Below are 18,136 nucleotides of genomic sequence, written 5' to 3'. Positions count from 1 at the left end.
AATAGGAGGAAGAGGTTATCGGTACTGGTACAAATTTGTTTAGTTTGACTGATTTTAGTGCCTTTAAGCAGTTTGGACCACCTATAAAATAAGTAAAAATCAGGTGAGTTTCTGGAACACAGGAAGGGTACAGCTGCATTGTCTATTTCCCAGGGAGAAAATTCTCTGTGACGTGGATATGTCTGTGTCTCTTTCCTTCATGCACTTACTCAAAGAGAAAGAGCTGGAGGAGAGAGTGTGTGGTTAGTAACATGGCCCTTCTGCAGATGTCTTGTGTCCTGTGTTGGTATTTAGAGCTGTTGCTGGGTGGTGGTTAGTGTTAAGGTAAAGGCAGAATCTAAAAAACCTTTCAGAGGTAGAGTCAGCTGCATTTCAGATCTGTTTATTATTCTGCCCCATCACTCCAACTTGTTTTGAGATCCTGGATGTAACAGGAAATAGCCTATGGAAATGACACACATCTTTCAAGGTCCCACTTAACTACCATTTCTATTAAATTTTTCTTCATCAATGCCACCTAGAAACTATTTCTCTTCTGAGTCCCTGTGGTTCTTATTACCTTGGGTTTTTTTTTAAATGTAAATATCCTATCTCCCTTACTAAATTGCAACCTCCTTGAAGGCAGAGACTGTATCTTCTTTATCTTTATATCCCATAAAGCACCTAGGAACAATGTTTTCAATGTAGTATGTCTTCAGCAAATATTGAATGAAGCATTTATATAATGCTTTAAGATTTGCAAAACATTTTATATATATATTTCTTCATTTGATCCTTACAATGACCCTGTGCATTAGGTACTATTATTATGCCCATTTTTCAGATGAGAAAACTGAGGCATTGAGAAATTAAGTGACTTGCCCAAGGTCAGACAGCTGGTAAGTATCTGAAGTAGGAGCTCAAATCAAATCTTTTTGACTTAAGTCCAACACTCTATCCACTGTGCCACCTGTCCAAATCTAAATAATGATCAGGGCATAAATTGAGAGTCTAGAAACTAAAAAAAAAACTTATCTAGTTTTTACCCAAAAGTTTAGCATTCATTTTCATCTAGATATGTCTCTCCAGTTACAGTGTAAGCTCCATGAACAGGACCATGCTATATGTTTTCTTCTGAATTTTCTTATAATTATAGGATAGTGTGAGTGTATATTGTGGATATCCATTAATTGATTGATGAAAGTTCCAATCTGGCACCTTTCCCCCAACTTAGCCCTAGACCTTCCTTATTAGTTCCCCATTGAATCCTGTAAGAGGCCAAAAGTCCTGGTTGCCTGTACCCATTCCAACTTGTGGGGTCACTTAACTCCACTAGCAACATTTTATTATGATTGAATTCATAATGGAAATGTTGCTGGACAGCTAGGTGAGTTTATTTTTATATAATATCCTGATTTTTAAATATCCAATTGAAATTAGTTTTATGACCTTTATATGATTATTTGGATTACTCACCTTCTAAAATTTGGGTATCTCATTAAGTATTCCTCCTTCAATTCAAGCTCATCTCAGAATGTGTTGTTCTTCCAGGTGAAAAGTTCACACCTGTACTTGTAACACAATAATGCTGGAGTGATGCAAGAGCTCATTAAATCGAGGAAAAGAAATATGACTTGCATTTGGTCCCTTGCCTCTTTTTTGCCCTAGGAAGAGGAAAAATCTGCTTCTGAAATGTCATGTGGTTTTTTAAAAACATCTAAAGTCAGCCTGGCAATTGACAATGAAGACTTTCGTCCTGTGTACAAAGGTGCTTCATCTGCTTTTTGTATCCAGTTGTTTTGTATTGATGAGAAATATGAAACAAGGCAAGTGTGGTTATTTAGACTTTCTATACAATAGGTTCATATTTTATGACAGTGATGCCATGATATTCTTATATAGAATAGTTGTCGAATTTAATATTATTATGATTTTATTAAGTGAAACTGAAAAAAGGTGTGGAGAAATCACAGAATTGCCGAGTTTAGAAGGGACCTCAGAGGCTATCTGATCCAAGCCAGACCTGAACAAGAATCCCCTTTGCAACCCTCCACACAACAAGTGGTTATCCAACCTTTGTCCAAAGACCTCCAGTAGAGATCAATATGCTACCTCCTAATATGGTTCATTATACTTTGGAATAAATCTATTTAGTAATTTTTTTCTTCATTTTGCAGGATTTTTATCAGCCTCCTCCCATCAGAACCAATTTGATATCTGAGACCGTGAACGTTATATACCTCTCAAATCTCAAATCCAGTCCCTGGGAATGACCCAGTGTGATACTCCCTCTATCAGCAAAGAGTGTTTTAGATAAAAACACAATTTCCCCTCTTTCCCAAAGCAAAATCACAGAAAAGAGCAACTTAGAATTGATAGATCAGTTACTAAACCCATTACCATACATACCTTTCATGTTATCATATCTCCTTCAGCACATACACATTTTGTATGCTTGTTGGTCACCTCTTAATTTCCCTTTGCCTACACAGTGTTGACCACAATAGATTTTTTACAGCCACATTGGAGATACCTCCATTACTGCCTAGGCCTGTCTCAACTTCTTTGGGATCCCAGACATGACCCCAACCTTAAATAAAGTGTTTTCCAGGGACTTTGTTCCCATTTTAACAAGTAACAATTAAAGATTGATGCCTCTCTTACCCAATAACTAATATCAAGAATGAATGAGTGAATGGATGAGTCAATTAAACAGCATTTATTGTTTGTTGTGTACTTTGCAAGCACAGGGATAACTACTAGAATGCAAATGAGAGGCAGTCCTTACCTTCAAGGAATTTACATTCTAAGAGAGGGAGACAAGACATAAGGGGGATGGTAGCCAGGGAGGGTTGTTTGTGAGCATAATAACAGGCCAGTTCTTAGACTTAGCCTTTCTGGAGAACATGGTAGTGTTTGCTTGATTACAGTTCTCAAAGCAAGAGGAGAGTGGGGTGGGGGTGGTTCCTAGAAATGGGAGGGTAGAAAATAGCTGGGATGAAGATGAGACATATGATCCCAGAGGTTTCAGAACAGAAAGGGGGTGGTCTCTTGAGGTCAGGTGTGGAGGTTAAAGCACTAGCAGCAGGGTAGAAAATGACAGGGATACAGGAAAGGATCCATAGTCTCAGAGAATTCAGAGCTAAAGGGAGAGGATCCTCATTCTTTCTTTAACATAGTCTGGTTGTGCTCATTATTTTAGGGACGAGAATTTTCTCCTACATCCATTGTTCTATTGATTTATCCAGATTTCCTAATCATTTTTTGCTCTGTCTAAGGCAAGTAAAAGAATACAATGTATAAAATATATTTTTTACATTTTGGATTTTATTATCTCTTTAAAGCACTATATTTTTATGATCCACAAATGGAATAGTACACACCCCCCCCCCAGGGAGAATTTAAGATCATGCCCTATCTGTAACACTTTTTAAAAGGTAGAATCTGGTCTAAGTGGACATCAAGGGCAGCCTTGAAGTAAAGAAGGGAAAGAGTGGTTCCAGAAGGGTGACTTGTAGTCTGCCGGGTATGTTTACCTTCATCATCATCACTTATTTTTATATAGTGTTTTAAGATTTACATTCTGCACATTTTTAAAATGTATATATAATGAGAATATCAATCAGTCAATAAACATTATGTGCCAGGCACTGTGCTGAGTGCTCAGAATATGAAAGGAGAGCAGGCAAGCAAATCTTCAAAGACATACAGCAAGCTGAAAAGTGCAAAGAATACAGAATTCCACTGTGCTTATATCTGTTGATTAGAGTAGTGTTTGATTCTCTAGAGCAAAATGCAACTTTGAAGGCGTTCCTTCAACAAAGCGTCTGCTGAACATATGTTAAGATCATAAAAAATTGATAGGTGCAACAACAGAGATAACTTTGTTCAACAATCTTATGATTATTAATATTAAGTGAAGCATAGAACAGGAAGGTAGATGCTTGCCAAATGTATTTGCCACTGTTGTGGAGAATGTTTGGGACATAGACCAAATGCAACAGGGAGAAAACTTTTTCTGGGAAGTTAAAAATTGCATTATTATAACTAGATTTACAATATCTAAAATTACTTATAGATAAATCATTGTAGGAGATGATCAACCAAACCCCATTCCCAATCACCCACCATCTAATTCCTTATTTCCATCTCCCTTAATCTTCCCACCCCAAAGTTCTGCCACCCAGTCTTTTTGCTCTACTCTCTGGAATGTCTTGTGATGTTTAAAAAGGTCAAGAGACATAGTTTCTGGGCAATTTATAATTTTATTATTAATGCTAGCATTTTTTTAGTAAAAGAGGTAAGTGGCACTCTTGAATGCCAAAGACCCTCATGATGGCAGTCTCACAACTTATATGCCCTTGGAAAAATGGATGTTCCAGAGGGTGATAATCAACTCTGATTGGTTAACAATTAATGAAAAAATGAATATTATAACAAGTTGTGGGCTCATTCTAATGAGGTTCTTGGGGGTATGTGATTTGGATCACCCAAGTTTTGGTCAAAGAGACTTATCAATATACATATCAAAGAGGGAATCCACTTCTATCTCAGGCCTGTCTAACCAAACATAGGAAGTCACCAATTCACTCAGCCTGATTAAGTTAAGCTTTTCCCAAAATTTCCTACAATGGTTGATTTCTGAATAAGGAAGTGGAAAACCCTTTAATAATTGATTATTAATATAAGAAAGAAATAATCATTTATCTCAGCCTGTTCCATAAGCAACAAAATTCATTTCATACTAAATCTTTTCTTCTTCGCCTCCTTCTATCTTTTAGCTGTTACTGAAACTTGGCTTCCCCTGATCACACATTCTGTATCACCCTGATCACACCTTTCTGATACTGGCTGCACTTTCACTCATTCCCCTTGGCTTACTGGTGGGAGGAGTTGGAATACTTCTTGCTGCCCTTTGTCCAGTAGACATCTTAAACTCAACGCGTCCAAAACAGAACTCAATATCTTTTCCCCATAAACCTCCCCCCTTCCTACACTCATTATTACTGTAGAAGGCACCATCATCTTCCCAATCTTTCAGGCTCACACCCTTGAAGTCATCCTGTACTCATCATTATTTTTCATCCCCTATATCCAATCAGTTGTCAAGGCCTGTTGATTTCACCTTTATAACATCTCTCAAATATTCTCCCTTCTCTTCTCTAACACAGCAGTCACTCTATGCAGGCCCTCATTACCTCATACCTGAACTATTGCAATGGTCTGCTGGTGGGTCTGCCTGCCTCAAGTCCTCCCCACTCCAACATATCCTTCATTCAGTAACCAAAGTGATTATATCACTCTTCTTCTATTCACTAAACTCCAGTGTCCCCTTATTGACTGCAGGATCAAATACAAAATGCCTTGTTTGGCATTCAAAGCTCTTTATAACCTAGCCCTTTCTTACATTTCCAGTCTTTTTGCATCTTACTCCTTGGCATATACTTTTTGATTTAGTAACACAGGTCTCCTGACTCTTCAATCAATAACACTTCTCAGCTCCAGGCACTTTCTCTGGCTGTCTCCCATGCTTGGAATACTCCCCCTCCAAATCTCTACCTACTGGCTTCCCTGGCTTCTGTTGTTGTTGTCCAGTCATTTCAGTCATGTCTGACTCTTCATGACCCCATCTGGAGTTTTCTTGGCAAAGATACTGGAGTGGTTTGCCATTTTCTTCCCCAGCTCATTTTACAAATGAGGAACTGAGGCAAACAGAGGTTATACAACTAGTAAGTGTCTGGCTTTCTAAGTCCCAAATAAAATCTCTGTCTTCTGCAGGAAGCCTTTCCCAACCCTTCTTACTTCTAATGCCTTCCTTCTGTTAATTATTTCCTGTTTATAGCTTGTATATTGCTTGTGTGTACATATCTGTTTTCTCATTCTTTTCCCCTTTAGATGGTGAGCTCCTTGAGGGCAAGAGCTGTCTTTTGCCTCATTGTATCTCTAGAGCTTAGCACAGTTCTTGACACAAAGTAGTCACCTAATAAGTGTTCCTCAGTATTAAGTGAACTTTAAAAGAAGATGGATGCTTGCCAAAAATGTTTGCCACTGCTAATAGAGAATGTCCAGTGCACAGACAAAATGCAACACGAGTCCCTTTAGATGGCAAAGAACTGTTGCTGGAAAGACAGAAATTGTATTAGTATAACTAGATTTACCCTATCTAAAACATACTTAGAGAAAACCTTTATATTAGACAATATAAGTAAATGTCTTCATTCATTAGGCAATTTTCTTGCAGAAAGCTAGGAACTACTGCAGTAACAGCCCTATAAAATTATTCAAGCCTTCATTATCCTCTTCTGGCCCTGTTCCGGACTTTCCAAACTTAAAAACCATGCCTTTGCTGCTGTATTGTGCTGAGGGCATCAAGCTCTATCTGCGGCGTTCTCACCTGGAATATCCCTGCTCAAGGCCTTCCCACTTCTCCCTTTAGTGATTTCTTACTGACACTTCCATTTCATGAAGGGGCTAGCCAGACTTCATTGACTTTCTGGGCTCCTGACTTTGCAGACTTCAAAACTCAGCCCTCATCTCTCACCCTCTTCTCCTCCACTTTTCAGCTCCTTTTTGTGTGTTGTCTTCCCTTGTTAGAATGCAAGTTCATTGAAGGCAGGAGACTATCTTTCTTTTTCCTTGTATTTGTATGCCCAGGACTTAGCATGTTTAACATACTAAGTGTTTAACAAACACGCTTTTTTCCCTTTCCTTCCATTATCTTCCTGATAAAGTAGAGCAGGAGCAAGATAAGTCACAATCATTTGTTAATATTTAATTGACAATATTTTATCCTTTTTTTTCTTTTTTGTTAATTTAATATTTTATTTTTTCCCAATTATATGTAAAAACAATTTTTAACATTCAGGTTTTGAAATTTTGAATTCCAAATTCTCTCTTCCCTCCCCTCTCATCTCCCTGAGATGGCAAGCAATATAATATAGGTTATACATATGCAGTCATGCAAAACATATTTCCATATTAATATTATTTATATGTTAATCATGTGCAAGAAAACATGATAAAAAAAACCCAAACAAGAAAAACAAAGTTTTAAAAAGTATGCTTTGATCTGCATTCAGACTTTTATCAGTTCTTTCTCTGGAGATGGATAGCATTTTTCATCATAGTCCTTCAGAATTGTCTTAGATCATTGGATTGCTGAGAATAGCTAAGTCATTCATAGTTGATCATTGTACAATATAGCTGTTGCTGTGTTCACTGTTCTCCTGGTTCTGCTCATTTCATTGTCATTCATGTCTTTCCAAGTTTTTCTGAGAGCATCCAGCTCATCATTTCTTAAAGCATAATAGTATTCCATTGCAATCATATACCACAACTTGTTCAGCCATTCCCCAATTGATGAGCATCCCCTCGATTTCCAGTTCTTTGCTACCACAAAAAGAGTTATCTATCTCAAGAAAGAGAACTGATGAATTCTGAGTACAGATTGAGATAGATAGCATTTTTCATCATGGGTCCTTTGCAATTGTCTTGGAGTATTGTATTGATCAGAGTATCCAAGTTTTTTTTTTTTACAATTGATCATCATTACAATATTGCTGTTACTGTATACAATGTTCTACCTCTGCTCACTTCACTTTGAATCAGTTCATATAAGTCTTCCCAAGTTTTTCTGAAACTGTCCTTATAGCACAGTGACTTTCTATTACAATCATATACCACAACTTGTTCAGTCATTTCCCAACTGCTGAGCATCGCCTCAATGTCCAATTCTTTGCCACCTCAAAAAGAGCTTCTATAAATACTTTTGTACATATAGTTACTTCTCCCTTTCCTTTGACCTCTTTGGGATACACCCTAATAATGGTATTGCTGAGTCAAAGGGTATGCATGATTTTAGCCTTTTGTGTGTAGTTGTTCTCCAGAATGGTTGGAGCAGTTTGCAACTCCACCAAGAATGCATTAGTGTACTTATTTTTCCACATTCCCTCCAGCATTTATTATTTTTCTTTTCTGTCATGTTAACCAATCTGATAGGTATGAGGTATTTTAATTTGCTTTTCATTGTTTTAATTTGCATTTTGCTAATCAATAGTGATTTGGAGCATTTTTTCATATGACTATTGATAGCTTCATTTCTTTTTCTGAAAACTGCTTGCTCATATCCTTTGACCATTTATCAATTAGGAAATGGCCCATATTTTTATAAATTTGGCTCAGTTCTCCATAAATTGAGAAATGAAGCCTTTATCAGAGAAACCTGCTGTAAAAATAGTTTCCTAGTTTCCTGCTTTCCTTCTAATTTTGACCGCATTGGTTTTTTTTTTTAATGCAAAACCTTCTTAATTTTATGTAATCAAAGTTATCCATCTTACTTCCCTAAGGGGAAATTCTTAAGGACTGCACAAAATGGAGAAAAAACTTCCAGAAGCTGCGAGTTTACCCTTTGATCACTTATAGTCTGTAAGTTTGAGGTCACTCTTCTTGGGAGACCTTAAATACACAAGATACCTTGTGTATACAAGGGGAATGCCCTGGTTTGGAAGGGATGATTTTATAGCAACTGTTCTTGCTATATAGATTTAGTAAATACCCTTTCTAAAAGCTAATTACCTCTGGGTGATAATCAATCTGGAGGATTTCAGTGGCCTCATGAGAGACAGTTCTTGAAACTACTGCCCTTCGTGTTCCCTCTGGAGAACGCTGAGAGGAGATCGCTGGCCAAGGAAAATTGGAATTAGGGAATTATCTCAGAGGAAGTGATTCTAGTTCCCATCACTAAACCTGACTTCCAGTCAAACTGGTCTACTTGCTATTCCCTGAATACTATAAAATCCTTCCAGAGAAGAAAGGCTTTGAGTTAAGGTTTGGGGACAGTCTTTCAAAGAAGGCCTAGTCTGGAAAAATATGAACATTGGCCATCTGTTGATAATTTATTTGGATCTAGCAGTTCACAAGGCCATTATAAAGTTGAATAATTTACGTTCTGTCTAGCTAGAGGGAGCACCAATGTTGATGAAATGACAGAATTTGTCAAAATACTGAAGAATATGACAAAAATGGCTAATCAGTTTTTTTCTAATTGAAAAATACCCAAAATGGTAAAAATAGTTTTTTATCACACTTTAAAAAAAATTACCCTTATTTTAAACTAGGTTTGAATAGAGTTTTTTTTAATAGAAGATTTTTTTTCTCATAAGTATAAATAACTGAATATCATGGGTAATATCATGAAAGACACTGAACATTCTCTCTTTTAGGGCCTATTTTTTCCATTTTGTGCTTTCAGCCTAAACACACACAAATCTTACCATAAGAAAAGGGCATTTGCTTATACAAACAGGATAATTTTACATTAAAATTCATAATGATACATGCAACATTTTAAAAAGATAAGTGATGTCTTTATGATAACAAAAAAGATAAAATGCCTTAAGTAGGGTCTCTAGCCACTTCTCCAGGTTAAAGAGTTGACCCTATTGTACTAAGTTAAGGCACAATGGAGTTAAAAAACCCTAAATATTATTCCAAAGCTGTGTCACTGACAACAAAAATTGATTTTATCATAGCAGATGGCTATGTAATGTTTATGAAAATTATTCAAAAACAGTTTTTGCAAAATATCATAGTTCATTTTGGTTTCTTGGTTCTTTTTCATAGACCTAGTGGGTAGACTGAAATAAAATTGTTAGGAGTAAACGTGGAGTAAACTGGCTATGAATTATAAGTATTGGACTCCCACAATGGCTCATCAGTGTTTTTGCAATCTGAATTCGTCACCTTTTGCTTTTTTTATTTTTCCCAGTAACTAAATGTGATTATTCTGTGAGTTTTCAAACATAAATGTGATGAATCACTGTAGCTTGCTTGTGAATATACATCTGCAGCTGGGGATAAAACACTTTGCATATTAAAGAGTAAAAGGTCAGAATGGCCTATATGTCCCCTTACAAAAGGAAACGATAGATTATGGCCATTGAGCAAGCTTCTTTCTGTTGCCTATTCAAATGCCCAGAAATTATTAATTGCTGTAATATTGCTTTGGGGCCTAGAAAATACTCTAATGATAACTGATGTGAAGTTTATAACATCTTCAATTGATTAATGCTCTGCTAGAAGCAATTTCTGATTAGTAAGGATGACTAATTGCTGCCTGGAGGGACAAGGAACCATAAATCTATGTAAATCTACAATTCATGCTAGATGTGTTCTTCATTTTCTTACAATGTTTGCTTTTTTTTTTTTTACAGGTCATTGGATTTTATGCAGTTTGTTTTCAGCCTTTTTCCTGTAAGTGGAGAATTTTTAAGAAAAATTTTATTTGTTACAAGATTTAAGTGTTTATTTGCAAACCATGCTATTAATGTTCAAAAACAAAATGCAGCATGCATTTTGCTAATTATGGTCAGATTTGAGTACTTCTGGTCCTTCAGGAACAGAGTCAAAAGTCATGTCATACACTATTAAAAATAGAATGTTATCTTATTTTGTGCTAATTTCTTAGTCTTGGTTGTGTTGGTGATCCCATAGGCATATGCCTTTTCTGGGTAGATTTATTAGTATTTTACTCCAACTCTACAGCTAATAATTCTACTACTTCTATTACTAAATAATGAGATCTTATTTAAAATAATGAGCTTGGTTTTCATGTGTGGCTTATCAGATCAGCCTCATTCCTTTATAGTTACACTACATATAGATTCTGGGCAATTGTATGAACACTGCAAAGAAGTGTCCTAATTCAATTTAAGAAACAGATATTTAATTCATACTGTGTGTGAAGAAGGCCCTGCTGAATATAGGAAAGTGGTAATTCCTGGCTAATTCTCTAATGTGGTGGTTATTTGTCTAACTGATTTGCAGGAATAAAATCGTGCAATCCAGATCTTATTTTTTGGTTGCAAGGCTAGACATATCCAACTCAGAATTTTTCCTTTCTTGCTTCTCCATTTGCCCTCTTAATGGGGAAAAACTACTTTTAGAGGATAAAAAACATTGGGGAGAATTTGGATGAATCTGAGGACAGTAATGAGTTAAAGAAGTATTTCAGGGACTGGCCTATTAGTTATATATAATGTGAACTAGTATAATTATTCAGTTGGTTAGTCTTGATGAAAATGGTATTTCTAACATTTTTTATGAAAATATTTTACTATTTAATATTTTTTATGCAATGGGAAATGACTAATTTTAGCTAAATTATAGTTTAAAAAAAACCTGTAGTTTAAATCGACCTTTCACTCAAGGTAGCAATAACTTCAAGAGAATAACTTAATCTTATAAAATAGTTTCTTTTGTAATTTTTGTTAGTACAATGAAACCTAATGAATTCCCCACTATTATTTCTTTTGAATGGAACATTAGATTTTATTCCTTTTCCAAACTTCCTACAGTATTATTACATGTTTCCCTGAACATACTGTTCTCAGAACTCATCACCCTAGAAAACAACCTAACGACATTTCATTTCATTGAGTTTGATTCTTTCCTTTTCTGAAGCCCATGTAAATTCTTTCCTTTTCTTTTTCTTTTCTTTCTTTTTCTTTCTTTCTTTCTTTCTTTCTTTCTTTCTTTCTTTCTCTTTCTTTCTTTCTTTCTTTCTTTCTTTCTTTCTTTCTTCCTTCCTTCCTTCCTTCCTTCCTTCCTTCCTTCCTTCCTTCCTTTCTTCCTTTCTTTCTTTCTTTCTTTCTTTCTTTCTTTCTTTCTTTCTTTCTTTCTTTCTTTCTTTCTTTCTTTCTTTCTTTCTTTCTTTCTTTCTTTCTTTCTTTCTTTCTTTCTCTCTCTCTCTCTCTCTTCTTCCTTCCTTCCTTCCTTCCTTCTGTTTTTCTTTCTCCTCCTCCTCCTCCTCCTTCTCCTCCTCCTCCTCCTCCTCCTCCTCCTCCTTCTCCTCCTCCTCCTCCTCCTTTTCTTCTTCTTTCTTCTCTTCTTCTTCTTCTTTTTCTTCTTCTTCTTCTTCTCTTCTTCTTCTTCTTCTTCTTCTTCTTCTTCTTCTTTTTTTCTTCTGTTTGGCAAGGCAGTTGGGTTAAGTGACTTGCCCAGGGTCACACAGCTAGTAAGTGTCAAGTGTCTGAGGCAGATTTGAACTCAGGTCCTTCTGACTCCAGGGAGGTGCTCTATGTAAATTCAATTCTTCAAGATTATGTGGGACAAAGATACTGTCAACAACAGAAATTCCTACTACCCTGAATACCTTTTTAGCCAAAACCACAGATTACTAACCTTATTTTTAGAGTGTAAGAGAGTCATGTCTTTGTACTCTCTTATATTATGATTTTCCACTTGAACAAGGAAGATTAGTGTCCCCACCCAAATCCATCACTGCCTTCCAGCTATTGTCAGTAAACAGCTAGTTCTACTTTTTAGCTCAGAGACAGTTTTAACAGCTTGAGTCCCCAAATTAAGACTGTCATTCATTAGAAATGAATAAGGTGCATGTGAAATGATGATTCACTCATTTGTGTTGAAAATGTCTCTAAGGGTTTGAGATTAGCAGAAGTAATACCTTTACAGGGTTCAAGAGAAGGCAAGATCCCAGGGGCACAAATTAACAGGTAGGCTCCACTTTCTTTTGGAGCCTGGCATAAGAACCCGTGTACATACATGTATGGCACAATACTTAGTTTGTAGCTTCAGTTTTAACACATAAGAATCTTATTAATGAGAAAAGGGCATTTGCTTATACAAATAGGACAGTTTTATGTTCAAATTCATAATTATGCATGCAGTGCTCTTTTAAAAATATATTTATATAGAACTATAGAATTTTAAATCTGGAACAGATCTTGGAGATAATCAATCACCACATGTCTAGAAGGGACTCAGAGACCATTTAGTCCAACCTCTCATTTTTACAGATGACGAAACTAAAACCCAGAGAGGTGATTTGGGGTCATAAGATCAAAGATTTAGAGCCAGGAGACTACCACAGAGGCCAGTTAATCCACCCTCTTAATTTTAAGAATGAGGGGAAAAGGGTCTAGTCCAGAGGTGGGGAACCTGTGGCCTCGAGGTTATATGTGGCCTTGTAGGGCCTTAGGTGCTGCCTTTTGACCAAGTCCAAGTTTTACAGAACAAATCCTTTTATTAAGGGGAATTGTTCTGTGACGTTTGGATTCAGGACCACAAGTGGCTTTGAGGCCACAGGTTCCCCACTCCTGGAAAAGGTCACATAGTCAGTGTCAGAAGCAGGATTTGAACCATAGTCCTTCAACTCTGGAGTCAGTCGGTGCTCATCCCCCTGCACAAAGATGTCTTCCTTTTTAGACACACCAGATTCCCTCATTATATAGTTGAGAAAAGGAGGCACGTAGAGGTTAAGTGAATCCAGGTCTTTTGATTTAGGCCAATGCTCTTTCCACTGGGCTACATTGTCACATTTATTGGTACTACAAATGAATGAACATACTGCACATGGATATAGAGATTTCCCTTAGTTAAAAATTTGATTCCTTAAAATAATTATGCTGAATAAATATTTATAGCATGTATACGTACCATTTATTTCTTCAATTTTCTATCAGCCTATCAAATGCATAAAGCATAAAAAATATGCATCATTTTTCCATGTGATGGATTAACGCTTTGCATATAGTAGTTGTTTAATAAACGTTTGTTGAATGAAGTTGAATTAAATAGTTTCAGCTAAACACTTTTTCGCTAATATATTTTACCCCCCTTCTTTCTTGCCTTAGTTTTAGGGCTTTGTTTTTAATGATAGCCTTACAAATTAGCAAAGAAGTTGTTTACTGTCACTCAATTGATAGAAGGTTTTTTTTTTTATCATTTTAGCATAAAGACTTCTGTATTATTTCTGTTCCCCATCTCACACCTGAGTTTATTTTGATCCAGAATTTCGTTAGGATTGTTCCTTTTAATACCTCCATTCTTGATAATGATCTCTATGTTTTTCACCGTGCTGGATTGCTCAAGTAAGTAGTACATATTTTGTCAAATTAAGATGTTTTTTTAAAAAAAATAAAGACTAGATTAAGTAATTTACCTCTCATTTTCATTCTTTTAAGATTAATTGCCATTAATTTCGTTGCATGTCTTAGTAAATGTAAATATTTAGCTCTAGAGGAATTAAAGTCATTTTCCTGTTATTTGGGTGCTGATTATCCATTTTGCAATTACTTCTTCTTTGTGTCCCCTTCCATTATGTTTTCAAAGCACTTTATCTCATTTTTGCCTCCCAAAAATTTTATGAGGAAGGTGAAGCAGGTAGTGTACGTTGGTATGCAGCATCTTGAAGGAATGAATAGTTCTGAAAAATGTGGTTTCCAATTAGCTGAACTATTAGCTGAACCTTTTTATTTTAACGATTCTTATATGAACTTTTAAAGAAAGGATGATTCATTTTCCTGATTTGCCAAAGAAAATGTATGAAAAAAATGACCTTTCTGGGATAATATAGGGTCAGCTTTATGAAGACCAATTATTGTTTTGTTGATGTAGCTTGTAGATGATGTGGGATGTAAGGATAAATGGTACTGACTTTATAATTTTAGAAAAAACCCCAGAAAACTTTCATTGTGCAAATTGATTTTGGATCATTTGCATGTTTGAGGTAGAGTAAAGAATGACTGGATATATGACCTCCTGTGCAGCATAATATGGTTTTCTTTCTGCAAAATTAATTTTTGAGTCAATGTAGCTTTCTTGTAAGTGCATTTTTTCCCACCAAAAAATCTTTTTCACCATCGCTATATCCTTTAACTTGTCAGCCACATTATCTACCATTTTTGTATCATTAACACAATGAAGTTCAGCCACCTCAGACCTTTTAGCTTATACTCACTTGATCTCTTTCACACAGTATTTCTTTAAAAAGTGTGTAGGAACTATATCATTTTTAAAAAGATTCATTAATTAATTTATTTTTACTTTTTCAACATTCATTTCCACAAGATTTTGAGTTGCAAATTTTCTCCCCGTCTTGTCTGTCTCCCAACCCCAAGGCAGTGTGCATTCTGAACGCCCTTTCCCCTAATCTGCCCTCCCTTCTATCTCCCCCCCCTTCTCTTATCCTCTTCATCTTCTATTTTCCTGTAGGGCAGGATAGATTTCCATACCCTATTGCCTATATATCTTATTTCCCGGTTGCATGTGAAAACAATTTTTTTAACATTTGTTTTTAAAACTTTGGGTTCCAAATTTTCTCCCTTCCTCCCTCCCCACCCACCATCATTGAGAAGGCAAGCAACTCAATACAGGTTATACTTGTGTAGTCATGCAAAACACTTCCATAGTAGTCATGCTGTGGAAAACTAACTATATTTCCCTGCATCCTATCCTGCCCCCCATTTATTTTATTCTCTCTTTTGACCCTGTCCCTCCTCAGAAGTGTTTGCTTCTGATTACCCCTCCCCCAATCTGCCTTCCCCTCTATTATCCCCCCACTATGTTATCTCCTTCTCCCTTATTTTTCTGTAGGGTAAGATAGATTTCCATACCCAATTGAGTGTGTATGTTATTCCCTCCTTAAGCCAAATCCAAGGAGAATAAGATCATTCCCTCTCACCTTCCCCTACTTCCCCTCCACTGTAAAAGCCTTTTCTTGTCTGTTTTATGTGACATAATTTACCCCATTCTACCTCTCCCTTTCTCCTTCTCCCAGTATAATCCTTTCTCACCCCATAATTTTATTCTCCAGATATCATCCCTTCATCTTCAACTCACCCTGTGCCCTCTATCTATCAATCTATCTATACATATAATTTTCCCCCTCCAACTACCCTAATACTGACAAAGGTCTCATGAGTTACAAATATCATCTTTCCATGTAGGAATGTAAACAGTTCAACCTTAATAAGTCCCTTATGATTTCTCTTTCTTGTTTACCTCTTCGTACTTCTCTTGAGTCTTGTAGTTGAAAGTTGAATTTTCTATTCAGCTCTGATCTTTTCATCAAGAGTACTTGAAAGTCCTCTGTTTCACTGAATATCCATTTTTTCCCCTGAAGGATTATAGTTTTGCTGGGTAGGTGATTCTTGGTTGTAATCCTACCTCCTTTGACCTCTGGAATATCATATTCTAAGCCCTCCAGTCCCTTAATGTAGAAGCTGCTAAATCTTGTGTTATCCTGATTGTGTTTCCACAATACTTGAATTGTTTCTTTCTGGCTGCTTGCAATATTTTCTCCTTGACCTGGGAACTCTGGAATTTGGCTACAATATTCCTAGGAATTTTCCTTTGGGGATCTCTTTCAGGAGGTGATTGGTGGATTCTTTCCGTTTCTATTTTACCCTCTGGTTCTAGAATATCAGGGCAGTTTTCCTTGATGATTTCTTGAAAGATGATGTCTAGGCTCTTTTTTTTCAGATAGTCCAATAATTCTAAATTATCTCTCCTGGATATATTTTCCAGGTCAGTTGTCTTTCCAATGAGATGTTTTACATTGTCTTCTATTTTTTCATTCTTTTGGTTTTGTTTTACAATGTCTTGATTTCTCATAAAGTCACTAGCTTCCAATTGCTCCATTCTAATTTTTAAGGAAGCATTTTCTTCAGCGAGCTTTTGGACTTCTTTTTCCATTTGGCCAATTCTGCTTTTTAAGGCATTCTTCTTCTCATTGGCTTTTTGGACTTCTTTTGCCATTTGGGTTAGGCTATTTTTTAGGGTGTTATTTTCTTCAGTATTTTTGGGGTCTTCTTTAGCAAGCTATTGACTATTTTTTCATGATTTTCTTGCATCACTCTCATTTCTCTCCCCAGTTTTTCCTCTACTTCTCTTACTTGCTTCTCAAAATCCTTTTTGAGCTCTTCCATAGCCTGGGACTGATTCATATTTTTCTTAGAGGCTTTGGATGTAGGAGCTTTGACTTTGTTGTCTTTTTCTGGTTGTATGTTTTGATGTTCTTTGTCACCAAAGAAAGACTGTGTGGTCTGACTTTTTTGTGCTGTTTGCTCATGGTCCCAGCCAATTACTTGAGTTTTAAACTCTTTGTTAAGTTAAGGGTCTGCTTCCAGTGCAGAGAATGTGCTGTCCCAAGCTTCAGAGGTTTTATGTAATTGTTTTCAGAGATACTTCTAGGGACCTGTAAGTTTTTCAGTTCTTCCAAGGTGGTATGATCAAGGGCAAGGAGTTTACTCCTTTTCTGGCCTGGACTCTGATCTATGAGTGACCACAAGCACTCTTTTCTGCCTTGGAACTATGAAAAGGATTCACTTTTCACCACCACCACAAGGTCCACCATGCCAGCACCACTCCTTACCCCAGGATTGCCACCCAGAACTGTGACCCAGATCTAAGCATAGGCAAAGCAAGAGAATCCTGCTGTAGCACCAGCAAAGAGAACGCTGCAATCCCTCTCTGATCAGCCACTCAATTCCCCCTCAGTCTGTGGGCTGGAAGCTCCAGAAGCAGCCATCACCCTGGGGCTGCACAAGGACTGGGGCTGGGACCTACTTCTCTCTTACTGTGGTCACAGATGTTTCCTACTGACCTTCTAAGTTGTCTTTGGCGTTTGAGGGTTGAAAAGTCTGGAAACCACCACAGCTGCCTGTGATTCAGTCCTCTGAGGCCTGCTCCAGGTTTACTGAGGCCTGGTCCTTGACTGCACGCCCATGCTGAACTGTGTTTCTCTCCTAGCCCAGCGTGATAGACCTTTCTAATCAACCATCAGGTTGTCTTGGGCTGGAAATTTGTTTTACTCTGTCTTTTTGTGGATTCTGCTGCTCTAGAATTTGTTTAGAGCCATTTTTTGCAGGTAATTGGAGGGGTTTGGAGGAGAGCTCAAGCAAGTCACTGCTTTTACTCTGCCATCTTGGCTCTGCCCCTGGAACTATACCATTTTAAGAATTTATGTTAGGGTCTTTTCCTGTTTGCTTATGTGAAAACTTACAAATTCTTTATCTTCAGAAGTTGGCACTTCTTCAGCCATCACTTTTTTTCAAGCCACACTTTTCTTCAAGTTTTTCTTAATGTTTCATTTTTTAAAAATCCACATACTCACAACTTTAACAATTTCAACTTTACTATGAAATAAAAATGAAACCCCTACACAAGCCTGCCTGTATGATAGATAAACTTTCTTATAAAATCCCTCCTGTAATGACATTTCACACTTACATAATATAAAGGATTGAAGAAGAAACAGTCATTGACATAAGCTATTACCCTAAGAAAATTTAACCAACATCAATCAATTGCTATAGCAAGGAGGTCAAAACATCCTAAAAAAATCTTGACCAAAGCA

The 18,136-nt window shown here is 36.7% G+C and overlaps 1 protein-coding gene across 1 annotated transcript in view; it reads left to right on the top strand.

Annotated features, from left to right (window-relative positions):
* The window catches only part of CFAP61 (cilia and flagella associated protein 61), a 355,672-nt gene that overhangs the window by 79,440 nt on the left and 258,096 nt on the right, over positions 1–18,136 (top strand). Inside the window, exons 11-13 of the mRNA XM_020986789.2 lie at positions 1,648–1,805; positions 10,191–10,230; positions 13,729–13,868. Coding sequence (XP_020842448.1) covers positions 1,648–1,805; positions 10,191–10,230; positions 13,729–13,868 — 338 coding nt within the window. The remainder of the gene's footprint in view (positions 1–1,647; positions 1,806–10,190; positions 10,231–13,728; positions 13,869–18,136) is intronic.

Source organism: Phascolarctos cinereus, unplaced genomic scaffold (assembly GCF_003287225.1).
Source record: "Phascolarctos cinereus isolate Bilbo 61053 unplaced genomic scaffold, phaCin_HiC Scaffold_2;HRSCAF=192, whole genome shotgun sequence".
Lineage (NCBI taxonomy): Eukaryota > Metazoa > Chordata > Mammalia > Diprotodontia > Phascolarctidae > Phascolarctos > Phascolarctos cinereus.
This window is presented reverse-complemented; position numbering and strand designations above follow the sequence as displayed.